Source organism: Biomphalaria glabrata, chromosome 4, assembly GCF_947242115.1.
Source record: "Biomphalaria glabrata chromosome 4, xgBioGlab47.1, whole genome shotgun sequence".
NCBI classification, from domain to species: domain Eukaryota; kingdom Metazoa; phylum Mollusca; class Gastropoda; family Planorbidae; genus Biomphalaria; species Biomphalaria glabrata.
In genome coordinates, this window is record NC_074714.1 from 14063481 (window position 1) to 14077847 (window position 14367).

General features: G+C 37.2%; 1 protein-coding gene across 3 annotated transcripts; it reads right to left on the reverse strand.

The window, feature by feature from the left end:
- Positions 1–8537: 8537 nt before the first annotated feature.
- On the reverse strand, positions 8538–12786 carry LOC106077477 (zinc finger Ran-binding domain-containing protein 2-like). Of its 3 annotated transcripts, none has more exons than XM_056027876.1 (2): positions 12552–12786; positions 8538–10006 (listed from the first exon to the last, which is right to left on the reverse strand). In XM_056027876.1, exon 2 carries the CDS (start codon positions 9936–9938, stop codon positions 9135–9137), a length of 804 nt encoding a protein of 267 aa, XP_055883851.1. In that variant the 5' UTR covers positions 9939–10006; positions 12552–12786; the 3' UTR covers positions 8538–9134. The 3 variants fall into 3 exon arrangements, with proteins under 3 accessions (XP_055883851.1, XP_055883852.1, XP_055883854.1); XM_056027877.1 differs by having other exon boundaries at positions 12548–12786; XM_056027879.1 differs by lacking the exon at positions 12552–12786 and adding an exon at positions 11711–11842.
- Positions 12787–14367: the final 1581 nt, after the last annotated feature.

Below are 14367 nucleotides of genomic sequence, written 5' to 3' on the forward strand. Positions count from 1 at the left end.
ACTTTTACAGCAGGGGTTCTCAACCTGTGGGTCGCGACCCCCTTCGGGGTCGATTGACGATTTGCCAGGGGTCGCCAAAGACCATCGAAAAACTGGATTGTTTTGTCTATTCTTCTATTCCTGTGTGTGTGTGTGTGTTCAAGGGGGGGGGGGTCGCGTCAGAGTTGGCAAATGTAAAAAGGGGTCGCCGAGCTGAAAAGGTTGAGAACCGCTGTTTTACAGCATACGAGCTGTAAAACTAGAACTCAGGACAGCAAAATGAATTTGTGAACTGCTCTACGAGGTTACACATTTATTGCAATATTTTAGGTCGAGGTTTTAAGAGATGTGAAAAGGCCGTAATTTGAATGATTCAAGAACTTTTTATTGTAGAGATTCTTGAAACAATATTCAAACAAAGAGAAACTTATTCTTGCAGAGATCTTGCACTTAACGTTAAATTTGTTACTGTATAGATATACCACAATATCTTCAACATTCTTTAACATTCGGACTGAGAGTTTTTATAAAATGAAAATGATCGAAGGAAGAGAAATTTCTATGGATAATTCTGGGATTATCTCTTCTCTTTTTCCTATTACTTCCCTTTTCTTTTCTTTTGCATTACGTCCCTTTTCTAAACACAGACCATTGCTTGCTCCTCTAAATTAATGATTGTATTAAATTTAGATTATACTTTTTAATTATTAATTTTGTAATGAGTCTTGATTCATCTTCCAAAAACTTTGAATCCCATTTCGATATTCTCTACACGTGGATGTCTCCGACTTGCTTTCTGGTAAAAAAAAAGTTTTCTTGAAAGAAATGAATAAATGGACTGTAAATGGGAGTGGGTGGATAGAGAAACCTGATTAATAAGAGAAAAAGTACACTTGTAGAGAAATACTTCATTCTAATTATATTTTTGTCATAACTATGCTTTTATAGAAGAACTAGTTTCTGGGTTTCTTTATTTTGGCACTTCAGATGGTCGCCCACGTTCAAATATTGACATCAATAGTTCTATAAGTAATTGTTTGGAGAGGCGTAACATTGAGCAGTGCCAAGGACTTTGATAATTATTTGTGTCTTCCATGTCTTTGAAAGTGTCTTGACGAGTGTCTGGACCAGAGAAACGACGTAGACAGGAATTGGGGTTTTCTTTTGGTTGAGGTGAAGTGGGTTGAAAATATCTGTTAGAGTGAGGGGGTTCAAAAATATTAAAATGTGAGTGAGAGATAGGAAGTTTCCCCTTTTCTTATCTTTTTATCTTATAAAATACAGACGTTGCTTCAAAAAAAAAAGAAGATGATTATAATACAAACATATTAAAAAGAAAGTAGTTCGGGAAAAACAATGCGATGAAAGATGTAGAGGCAGATCTGCAGCGACTTAGGGCATGCAGAGGAAAAGCTCAAGAGAGAAGATCTGAATGGGAGGATATGCTAAAGCAGCCCAGAACCCTCCATGGACTACGTCACGGGGATGGAGGGGTGGCGCTCGAGAGAGAATATCGCGTTTCATTATGCCACTTAGTGAAACAGAAAAGTAATAACCTTTCTAATGAACAGCTTTTCAAAGAGCGAACTTTTGAGTTTCTAAAAGTAGATCATTTTAGTTGAACTCTTGTTTACGTTCAGGGGATACTACATTCAATGGATTGTAAAGCTATATGTGGAATAACTACATTCAATGGATTGTAAAGCTATATGTGGAATAACTACATTCAATGGATTGTAAAGCTATATGTGGAATAACTACATTCAATGGATTGTAAAGCTATATGTGGAATAACTACATTCAATGGATTGTAAAGCTATATGTGGAATAACTACATTCAATGGATTGTAAAGCTATATGTGGAATAACTACATTCAATGGATTGTAAAGCTATATGTGGAATAACTACATTCAATGGATTGTAAAGCTATATGTGGAATAACTACATTCAATGGATTGTAAAGCTATATGTGGAATAACTACATTCAATGGATTGTAAAGCTATATGTGGAATAACTACATTCAATGGATTGTAAAGCTATATGTGGAATAACTACATTCAATGGATTGTAAAGCTATATGTGGAATAACTACATTCAATGGATTGTAAAGCTATATGTGGAATAACTACATTCAATGGATTGTAAAGCTATATGTGGAATAACTACATTCAATGGATTGTAAAGCTATATGTGGAATAACTACATTCAATGGATTGTAAAGCTATATGTGGAATAACTACATTCAATGGATTGTAAAGCTATATGTGGAATAACTACATTCAATGGATTGTAAAGCTATATGTGGAATAACTACATTCAATGGATTGTAAAGCTATATGTGGAATAACTACATTCAATGGATTGTAAAGCTATATGTGGAATAACTACATTCAATGGATTGTAAAGCTATATGTGGAATAACTACATTCAATGGATTGTAAAGCTATATGTGGAATAACTACATTCAATGGATTGTAAAGCTATATGTGGAATAACTACATTCAATGGATTGTAAAGCTATATGTGGAATAACTACATTCAATGGATTGTAAAGCTATATGTGGAATAACTACATTCAATGGATTGTAAAACTATATGTGGAATAACTACATTCAATGGATTGTAAAGCTATATGTGGAATAACTACATTCAATGGATTGTAAAGCTATATGTGGAATAACTACATTCAATGGATTGTAAAGCTATATGTGGAATAACTACATTCAATGGATTGTAAAGCTATATGTGGAATAACTACATTCAATGGATTGTAAAGCTATATGTGGAATAGTAATAACTGTATTCAATGGTTATGTGAAATAACAGTTTTATGACTTTCTTTTTAAGTCCCGTTTACTGCAAAGAGCACTCCTGTTATAATATATGTGGACTAGGGCTAAGACGTTTATTGTACCCTTTTAAGGAAAAAAAAAAACAGAGGAGAAGAGAATTTAAAAAAAAAGAATACTATTTTTGTCTGTCGGTGCAAGTTTTAAAAAAAAATCTGGTCATAAAATTTCCCTGCAGATACATTGATAAGAATATAAAATATTGGAAGTACTTAACGTAATGGCTTGAACTCAACGTCGTCTGAAGATCAAATTGACACTCCCTTGACGTTTTGCCTGGTACGGTACGCAGTGGTACGACACTACATTGGAAAATAATACTTTCAATGAAACTTAGTTGTAAATTAAAATTTCTTTGTATTTGAGAGTGAGACAAAGTTTTGGCGATGACCGAATTTATTACTGCAAAAATATTCAAAGTTACGTCAGAGGTAGTGGAGGTCATGATAAAATAAATCTAAGTTTCTATTATGGCTTGGGCTGTAGAATGATTCACTGAAACACTCGGAAACTAGCAGTTCTGAAATTGAATTCTTCTTTCATGTCAACAAAAACAAGTGCTTTGTGATTTGTGATTTAAGGCACATCGGCACAATTTAGGCCATGTCGTGCCTGCAGTCCCTTAAGGACTACTCTCTCTCTAAACAACAAGGGCCAGATTCTATACAGTCATATAATTAAAATCAAGGTCTATTCACAGTTAAAATAGTAAAGGTAGTAAAAATTTAAATATTTGGTAAAAATCTAATGTAAATAGTGCATGTTCACAAATTCAGAAATCACATCTTCGTAGATAGCCCCACTTCCCGAATAAAGCCCAGTACCTTCCCAACAAAAACAAGTAATATTAAAGCACGGTGCACTGATTGTGTCTACTAGTCAGATGTGCCATGTATATTAAATACATTCAATGCTAATCTTTTGCATGTTGTAAAAACTTTCAAGCATTAAAGTGGCCATTCTTCACGTTGATAGTACTGACCTTCTGTTCCAATAATCTCACTTCTGGCCGGATTCTTTTTCGATCTTCTTACAAGAAACTAAATAGTACATTCAGTGAGATCAGTGGCTCTAGCAATACAAAGCTATACCTATTCTTAAATGTAACAGATACAGTCATGTTCATTTATTTGGTTTACAAGAAAAACACTTAAAATACTTTTTTTTAAAGACAACACCCTCTTTTATACAACTTATAGAGCCTTTTTATTTCTGAATAATTAATGAATGTTAGATTTAAAACCACTGGAACATTTTTAACGCGCCCCATTCTCCTAACCTTTACCGTAGGAAAGAATCCTGGTTAAGCAAATGTATATATCCACAACACTTTTAAAAATATTCCATGATAGGCCTTTAGATTTAGACTTAGAAGACGATGCGCAAAATTTTCCTGCATTGAATCAATAATACCTTACATTAGGAAATTCTAGAACGCGATAGTCATTTCGAAACCGATGCTGGATCTAGACGTAGATTATTTTTTTTTATTTGAAAAATTATAACGGTCAGAGTTTTCCCATGTGGCCAACGAGCTATTAATTCCTTTCTAAGCGATATGCATCAACTATTACATTTCTATCAAAATCGTTAGTGTCGTTGAGATCAACTCAAAAGATAGTCAGCTGTCCAGGTTCCTGTACTGAGGTATGTTATTGGATGACTGAGATATCTGGATGTCACCTGCGATTCTATTGTAATTTATTTCAAGTATAAAATTTATTCAGCTGACTAATTCAGAGAAAGAGAGAGAGAAAGAGACTTTGCGATCTATAGGGCAGATGATGTTAAGGTCAACCATTTCTTAGGCCAGCGGTTAACGAGCAGTCATTTGTTTCTGTGGCCACCACAACGACCAACCTTCTTTACTTTCCCCAACTAAAGTCAGGTAGCCATTAGAGTTAAAAATCCAGAAATTCAAAATCCTAGTCTTCACCAAGATTCAAACCCAGAACCCCAGGTTTGGAGGCCAAGCGCTCAACCACCGCCTCCCCCCCCACCCCACCCCCCCCCCCGACAGCTCTCATAGCATCCATCAACTAACCGGAGAAGTGCGCGATTTAAGTTAACTTAGAACCACGAACTGGAACCCACGACATGTAGACCAAAAATGTAAAAGTCTTTGGCTCTACCTACCACTCAACGACACAAATAGCATAACAAGAGAAGAGGGCGGGGGGGGGGGGGGGGAAGTTCACATTCCTGGGACAGCTTTCACTTGTCTTCATGTCACGTCAGACATAGGTCATTAATAGCCAGGGTCATTAAGAGTCGGTGGAGGGGGGGGAGGTTATTGTCAGCGATAAATCATTCCATCAAAGAGACAAGATGTCGGAGTGTCATTGAGCGCCCTCCCCGTCCCTGGACATGACATGCGTCGCAAAGTGACCCATCAGCACTGACAGGGTGAGCTAACATGCTTGTCAGGTGGTACAGCGCTACTGACATCCTACATAAAACAAGCCGCACGATCTGACTGACTGTTTCCTGCTTTGGCTATTTGGCTTCCCTCTTCCAAAACATGCACGACAGACACTTAAACAGAGACACATACAGAGACACATACAGAAACACATACAGAGACTTAAACAAAGCACATACAGAGACACATACAGAAACACATACAGAGACTTAAACAAAGCACATACAGAGACTTAAACAGAGACACATACAGAGACTTAAACAGAGCACATACAGAGACACATACAGAGACACATACAGAGACACATACATAGACTTAAACAGAGCACATACAGAGACACATACAGAGACACATACAGAGACACATACAGAGACACATACAGAGACTTAAACAGAGCACATACAGAGACACATACAGAGACACATACAGAGACACATACAGAGACACATACAGAGACTTAAACAGAGACTTAAACAGAGACACATACAGAGACACATACAGAGACACATACACATACAGAGACTTAAACAGAGTACATACAGAGACACATACAGAGACACATACATAGACTTAAACACAGCACATACTGTCGTTTTGGAATGTTCACATGAAGACAGAATTACGTTAAAAGACACACAAAAAAATTATGTCGATGCTTTCACTTTTAAAAATTCATTATCATATTAAAAACTGTATAATCGCGGAAAATCACAGAAAATCACAGAAAATCACAGAAAATCACAGAAAATCACATGTGGTGGGGGTGGGGGAGGGTATACATGTAGTTTTTGGTGTGTCCGGAGTAAAAAAAATATATTTAAAAAAATACAAAAAGCATTTTCTAAAAAGCCTTAGAATAATTTTGTGCACATTTCAGCACTAAAAAAATCTAATTTATAACACCCAGTGCACAAAGAGGAGGCGCGATGGCTGAGCGGTAAAGCGTTTGGCTTACAAACCAGGGTTCGAATCCTGGTGAAGACTGGTATTTGTAATATCGGGATCTTTTGGACATTAGTTGGGGAAAAGTAAAGGCGGTTGGTCGTTGTGCTGGCCACATGACACCCCATAGGCCACAGAAACAGATGACTTTTTAATCACCTGCCCGATAGACCACAAGGTCTGAAAGTGGGAACTTGACTTTTGCTTGTTGGTGCACGAAATAGTTATTTGTATTATCTAGTTGGGAATGTGACATTGACTGTGACCTTGCCCCTGATGTTTGTTTCGTCATACATTTGTTCTCTTCATTTGTCTCTCTTTTTAATTTCCTACGTTTCTGTTCCCCTTTTAATATCTCTCCCTCTCCCCCACATTTCTTCCTTTTGCTCATCTTTTTTTGTTTCTCCTTTACTATATTGTATTGGATGTGAACTGGATCTTTACAAAATTGAAATGTAAACAAAAGAACATTTTATTGGGGATGAACACGATATAGAACATGTCCATTTAGAGAAGGAAAGCATTTTCTTATTGGTTACAAAGCTTATATCAAGTCACTCTGTCCGTCTGGTACAAAGTTTGAACACCATATTTCTGTCACAATCAGTCTCGAAGTCAAGCTGAAATTGTGCACAATTATTTCTTGTACCTGACAATACAAGATTCAATGAAAAAAAGAATAACTAATTAGTTAAGTAACTGTTGGTAATTAATTATTTTGGTATGGTATCGAATAAGGGAAAGAAATCGTACCTGACAGATCTAGTGGGATACAAGTACACTTAATATTAGCTTTTTTTTTTTTTTTTTTTTAAAGTATTTTTTTACGTTTTTCTTTCCATTTTGAGCTCCGTTTTTATTCTCTCCCTTTTTTTTAAAGTTCCTCAACGTGACTAAAAGATTAGAAGAAATTTCTTTCAAAAACAGGCAATGACACCTGAATATGAAAGTACAAAAAAGTACTAAAGACTAAAAATATTGACCAGAGTAAGAAAACGAATGTAAGTAATCAGTTCTGAGATTATGTGGTGAAACATTACACTGAAGTAGGGGTGGGTGTGGAGAGACTTAGGACGTCTCTTGATAATGTTCAGACTTATAACTCAACACAGTGGTCGTAATTCTCCATGGTGGCATTCGTGTACTTTTCAATGTTACCTGGTTTAGCTCAGTAGGTGAGGAGGAGAGGAGAAGTGAAGAGATAGGTACTGTATACTGTATACGAAAATGATTTAGACAGACAGACAGGCAAACAGACAGATAGATAGATAGGATAGAAAAGATAGATAGATAGGATAGATAAGATAGATAAATGGATAGATAGATAGATAGATAGATAGATAGATAGATAGATAGATAGATAGATAGATAGATAAGATAGATAGATAGATAGATAGATAGATAGATAGATAGATAGATAGATAGATAGATAGATAGATAGATAGATAGATATTTATCTATAGATAGATGGAGAGAGAGAGAGAGAGAGGGAGTGGGGGACAAATAGATACCAAGTAGTAGATTGTAGAGAAATAAATCCACATGTCATGTTTGAAAGTTCCACACACACGTACATCTGCTCAAATATAACCTGAATAAGTGAGTGACAGAGAGAGAGAAATAGTTGATATACATAACATGAGAGAGAGAAAGAGAAAAAAAGAGATGATATACATTACAAGAAATATTAAACGAATGCAGAGAGAGAGAAAATAGTTGATATACATTAAGAGAGAGAGAGAGAGAGAAAAGATTGGATATACATTGCAAGAGAGGGAGAGAGAAAGAGAAAAAGAAATAAAGAAAAGAGTTGATATAGCCTACATTAAGAGAGAGAGAGAGAGAGAGAAAAGATTGGATATACATTACAAGAACCATTACATGAAGGGAGGTAGAGACCTATATATCTGTACGACCAAATACACGACACACATTGAAAATGTTGAAGTGATGTTGGAGTCACTAAGTGAGAACAAAACAAAAGAGAGATATTGAGTGACAACTACACTATCTCTACATTCATATATATATATATATACTTAAACATAGTTAAAATCCTAATGATTAAAAGCATACACACATACATCACTTAACCAAACATCCTTTGATCAATCAGCATCAAGTAGGCTAAGTAGTGATCATGATGTTATGAAGAACAGAAGAAGGATGTTTTAACACACCAGGGCTTAAGAGGATGTGAATCTAAAAGAAATAACCTCCCCCTAAAAAAATGTAAAACATTAACTGAACCCTAACCATCAGTGAAACAATTCAAGCAAAGCAGTACATTAAACGAAACAAAGAATCGCCCTGACACCAAAGGAAAAAAAAACAAGTTTGCACTTGCAGAGATATAAAACAAAAACTTTATTGATCACATCAAACAGAAGTCACATTAAACTATAGATCTGTGTATTTGTGTAGATTCTTTAGCATGAGATATAGATCCACGCTATTCTTGAGAGTTGGAGCGTGGAGCCTTGATGTCCATGAACGTCTAGAAGTGTCCTCAACTTGTCAGTGTGGCGAACATAAACTTAACATGGACACACTTTCACAGCTACAAATATGCCAAAAAGAAGAAGAAACTTCTGGAGATTGAGGGGGGGGGGGGGAAGCATCATAAATCTTTGAGCTAAAATCCCTGTCAGTAATTAATTTAGGGCCCACATGCTACGTTCTAGAAAGTGTCTACCATAGCAGCACACAACACTGAATGCTGGATACGTCAATGTTGAAGTAGATCTAGATCCATAAGTGTGCTTGTTAAGAGTGGGAAGAAGATGTATCTAGTTACACTTTGTATACACAGAGCGTAGACTGGGAAATGTCCTGCTGTTCTAAATATATATATATATATATATATATAAATTGTGAACCAAGGCTGTACTTTGTCTATGTGGGCTCAACTATTTACACTAAATCCTCAACAGCATATAGTTATGTAAACATAAAACGATCGTTCCATTCAGGTCTAGCACTGCGCCGAGATCCAGTTCGACTTTTAGCAGAACCAGTTGAGGACTTGGCGCTTTTGACTCTGGCCTGGCCAGACTTGGCGTGTATTGGCGGTAATGTGCTGGTTGATGATTTACTTTTCTCAGCGGAACCGCGCTCTCGCTTGGGAGACGTCGCTCGACCACCTGCAGTAGGCATGCTGGATGCTGAAGCTCTGGCTCCGTTTGGATGACGCCGCCTCGATATGGAGCCGGATTTTCTGCTCGGTGGGGAATGCTCATCGCCCAGCTGCTGTTGGCGTAAGATTTTCCTGAGTTTGGCGTTAAGTTTCTTTGCATTTTGAAGGAGCTCCTCTGTCTGTTCGTCGTCGAGATTAGCAACTTTGAGTTGCTCGGAAAGCTGGTCGGGGTTGATGAGGTTAAACGTATGGACCTGATCATTCTCTGGCGTATCATCTTTTTGGGCGCTTTCTTCATGAGTTGCTTTCTCTGGATCTTTATGTCTCTTGCTTTTTTCGTGCTTTTCCTCTGGATCATTATCTTTCTTGCCTTTAATTTTCTTGTGTTGTTTTTCTGAATCCTCCTGTTCTGTATTGTTGATATTGTCTAGTTTGGTTGTGTTTTCATCTTGTGTTTTAGTTTCAGACGACACTTCTGTTGAGTCTCCTGAAGGATGGTTGCTTCTTTTGGTGTTTGTCTTTTCATCTGGAGGATTATCAGTTATTTCTTCGTCATCTGATGTTATTTCTGTTTTATTGCGCAGCTCTTCTCCTGTTTCTTCATTCATTTTTTGTAGTATTAGCTGTTGTCCAGTCAGAATAATGTATTCATAAAACTTGTCAAAGATTATTTCACCTTTAAGAAAGAAACAAAAAAGTTTGATTGATTATAATGAGAATACTATACGTATAAGCATTTATAGCTAATACAATTTACAAGCCTATAATATCCCACGACATACACTACATATTTGATTTGGACTCTAGATCAATCGGTATACTTGGGCGCCTGTGAGTCCACCCAGCTATAATAGATTCCTAACATTTTTTGGGGAAAGTAAAGGCGGTTGGTCGTTGTGATGGCCACATGACACCCTCATTAACCGTAGGCCACAGAAACAGATGACCTATACATCATCTGCCCTATAGACCACAAGATCTGAAATGGAAACTAGTTAGGCCAGGTTCACATCTAACTTTGCATTCACTAGATCAGTGATGGGCAAGTTTTTTTTAGAAGCTGGTCAAAAAGTAAAAGAAAACAATGTACGGGCCTACATATATGATCAAATTTATATCAAATGAAACGATGCGAATGTTTTGATAATAGTTTATCATTAAAATAGGAAGGAAGTTATTCTTAGAAATGAACTGAGATGTTCAGTCGTCAATCTTTTTCTGCAAAAGATTTATATATCTTTTATAGCTGAAAAAAACAAAACTTTAGCAAAAATACTAAATCAAAAACAGTTTAAAGATTATATGAGCAGGAGATATCACATGGGAGTTGTATGCGCTCCGGACTGTCGTCTCGATGATACCGGGTTTGAACATTGGCCGCCGTCACCTACTGCAGGTAATATGTACGTAGTGGTATGTGCTTTCAGGATGCACTTTCTGATCAGACAGGACAACTCTCATTTCAAAACTTAGATTAACTTTATTGGACATGAATATTAGATTGCAATTTAATAAATTAAAATTGCAAGTCTGGTTTCTGTACATCAGGGTCCATGTTAAAAGGCACAGTATTATCACAGTTAACATGCCAAAAACTGTTTAAATGTATTGAAGTCTTAGATTCTTTTTTTTTCATAGTCTCCATAAAGTTTTCTTAAGTCACTCTGAAAATGTCTAAGATAGTCTTCCTTCACAACAGTCAGCGAATTCAACATCTTAAAATAAGACAAACAAGTTATACATTATTTTTAGCCAGCTATCTGACCAAACATACAAGTCGCTTTTTGAAACTTTAAGATGGCCCCCAAATATCTCCAATGTCTTCATTGATTCTTTTGTTTCCTATGCACTGAGATTTACTTTGTGCGAAAGATCAACTCTTATTAAAACATATAATGTCTACATCTAGATTGTAATTCATGTCATTTATTAGAAGACATTATTTCACGTCAGAACTTCATGAAACCTGGAACCAGGAACATGCAGGGGGGCTGGTCTCAAATACGGCACTAACAATATTCCTAAAAATTCCACTGTTGATGTATAATAATGTATATCGTTGACAAGACAATGCCTAGCTCGTTGGCCACACGGAGAAACTTCTAGTTTGACCGTTATAACGTTTCAAATTAAAAATGAAATAAATTTAAATGTGGCTATAAATTGGAGTAAGACAAACACATGGCGTAGGCTAGTCAGCTGTAGTGTACCAATAACTGAGTTTTTAATTACATTTTAAGATTAGTGATAGTTTATCTAAGCTTTGCTAGATTCTAGATCTAGACTAGATCATGAGTTCTAAATTAAAAGTCTAGATCTAGTTTTAAATGGCTATATGACAAAAGTAGCCTACCTAATTATACAATTATACAATACATACATAATTTTATTGTAATTCATATAATGGAAATATCGTTCTTTAAAATGTACTTTAACTTTTTGTCTTGTTATCGTCTAGGCATAAGTAGGCCTACATTTTGTATGCTTGTATAACTGTCAACGAGACTACTTTGATTCGGGGTTGATCTATAGTTCTGTGAACCATGGCACCTTTTCTCTTCTATTGGCAAGTAGCCAACTAATCGCATACAGATTAAAGAGATGAATACTTTTGCCTAGCAATAGGTCCCACTTGTGTTTGGCAATGTCTAGTCTATGAACCCAACATTGATTTCACAATCTCAGTGTGACGTCACGACCTGGGGGTCCTGTCGAACCTGTCCATAAATAAATAAATAAAAAAGACACTTACTGGGACATAGTGCGCCTTAAAATTAAACCTGACTGTTTGATTTGTCCAGTACGAAAGCGTGTGAACAAAAAAAAAAAAAGAATTATTTCGGGGGCAGTGGGCCGGGGGGGGGGGCGAGTTAGCTTCAATGTGATCCAGCTTTTGATTTCACTGTATCTGTGGCAATAAATCTATCGTATAGATGATATGATAAGAGACACTGATAAATATTCAAAGCAACACGAGTGCTTAATACTGCTTATTATCCTTTTGATAGTTGAGATAGTGAGGCTATAGAGTGATACAGATGTTATGACCATGTCAGAAAGGTCGGTATAGAGATCCTCCAGCAATATTCAGGTAGTTAGTGAACGCGTTTCCCTAGATACGTGGGTCATAGTTTAAGCCCGGTGAAGATGAATCCACGTTTCTGTTGCTACCGGTGATTAGTCAAAATAATAACCAGTAAAAAAAAAAAACACGTACTTACGTATTTATCCGCCAGGTCCACTAGATCTGAATGTTGTCCTTTTCAGTGGTATTGGAAAAAAAAAACATGGACTTAACACAGGGAGAGTTGATTTTCTTGGAACACGCAACACTTTGTAGACACGGCTCTGGCAGGGACATGGGGAATGCATAATGGAGACTTGGCGTAGTCAGAGCGTGTATGTGTGCGTCTATGCTTTCATTGTTTTTTTATTCAGTGTATATACGTGTGTGTGTATGTTTGCCGATACGTGGTTTGGAAGGGTAGAGAAGGAAGGCCTCCAATACCTCTATTGTAATTTACATATACACAATAGAAAAGGACCTAATCTGTTAACCATTCATTTATTAGCCACGGAAGTGCCTGACAACTAAATCGATCACAGGTAAAGCAAAAAAGCGATCAATATTTTGATTAATTGATTGGTTCAGGAGTCACCCTATCTCGGGTCAGTGGCAATTCAGAAGAATTTTTTTTTCGACTGCTTGTAAGTGTATAGAAGAGAGGGAGGCGTTAACCCATACAAAACGCAACTTAAGTACCTTGCCTTTGGTTGTTAGGATAAGTCATGCTCAAAGAGCTGGTGTGTGTGTGTGTGTGTTTGAGTGGGGTCTACCAAAACAGCTCAACTCTTATCAAGGAGTCGAAACAAAAAAAATAGAAAAATTTAATTACCATATAATATTTTTTAACAATGGTCTCGTGAATCCTTCCTGTGGTTCGATAGCCTCGATGGTTACGGGTTCAAATCCTGTCCGTCGCCCATTCTTCACCGTCCTGCCAGAGGTTTGTGCTAGTACCTAATTATCTTCACATGTAAAAGAAAATCCGAAAATGATAAAACAAAAAAACAGTCGAGGAAAACTGAGTAATGATAGTACTGCCTCTTGTTAGACACCGTCTCTGTGGAGGACTTCTACACTGAGTAATGATAGTACTGCCTCTTGTTAGACACCGTCTCTGTGGAGGACTTCTACACTGAGTAATGATAGTACTGCCTCTTATTAGACACCGTCTCTGTGGAGGACTTCTACACTGAGTAATGATAGTACTGCCTCTTATTAGACACCGTCTCTGTGGAGGACTTCTACACTGAGTAATGATAGTACTGCCTCTTATTAGACACCGTCTCTGTGGAGGCCTTCTACACTGAGTAATGATAGTACTGGCCTCTTGTTAGACACCGTCCTCTGTGGAGGACTTCTACACTGAGTAATGATAGTACTGCCTCTTATTAGACACCGTCTCTGTGGAGGACTTCTACACTGAGTAATGATAGTACTGGCATCTTATTAGACACCGTCTCTGTGGAGGCCTTCTACACTGAGTAATGATAGTACTGGCCTCTTGTTAGACACCGTCTCTGTGGAAACCTTCTACACTGAGTAATGATAGTACTGGCCTCTTGTTAGACACCGTCTCTGTGGAGGACTTCTACACCCGAGTAATGATAGTACTGGCCTCTTGTTAGACACCGTCTCTGTGGAGGACTTCTACACCCGAGTAATGATAGTACTGGCCTCTTATTAGACACCGTCTCTGTGGAGGACTTCTACACTGAGAAATGATAGTACTGCCTCTTATTAGACACTGTCTCTGTGGAGGACTTCTACACTGAGTAATGATAGTACTGGCATCTTATTAGACACCGTCTCTGTGGAGGACTTCTACACTGAGTAATGATAGTACTGGCCTCTTGTTAGACACCGTCTCTGTGGAAACCTTCTACACTGAGTAATGATAGTACTGGCCTCTTGTTAGACACCGTCTCTGTGGAGGACTTCTACACCCGAGTAATGATAGTACTGGCCTCTTG

Coding starts and splice junctions, on each gene's coding strand:
- LOC106077477 (XM_056027876.1), bottom strand. CDS start 9,938: ATGAATGAAGAAACAGGAGAAGAGCTGCGCAATAAAACAGAAATAACA.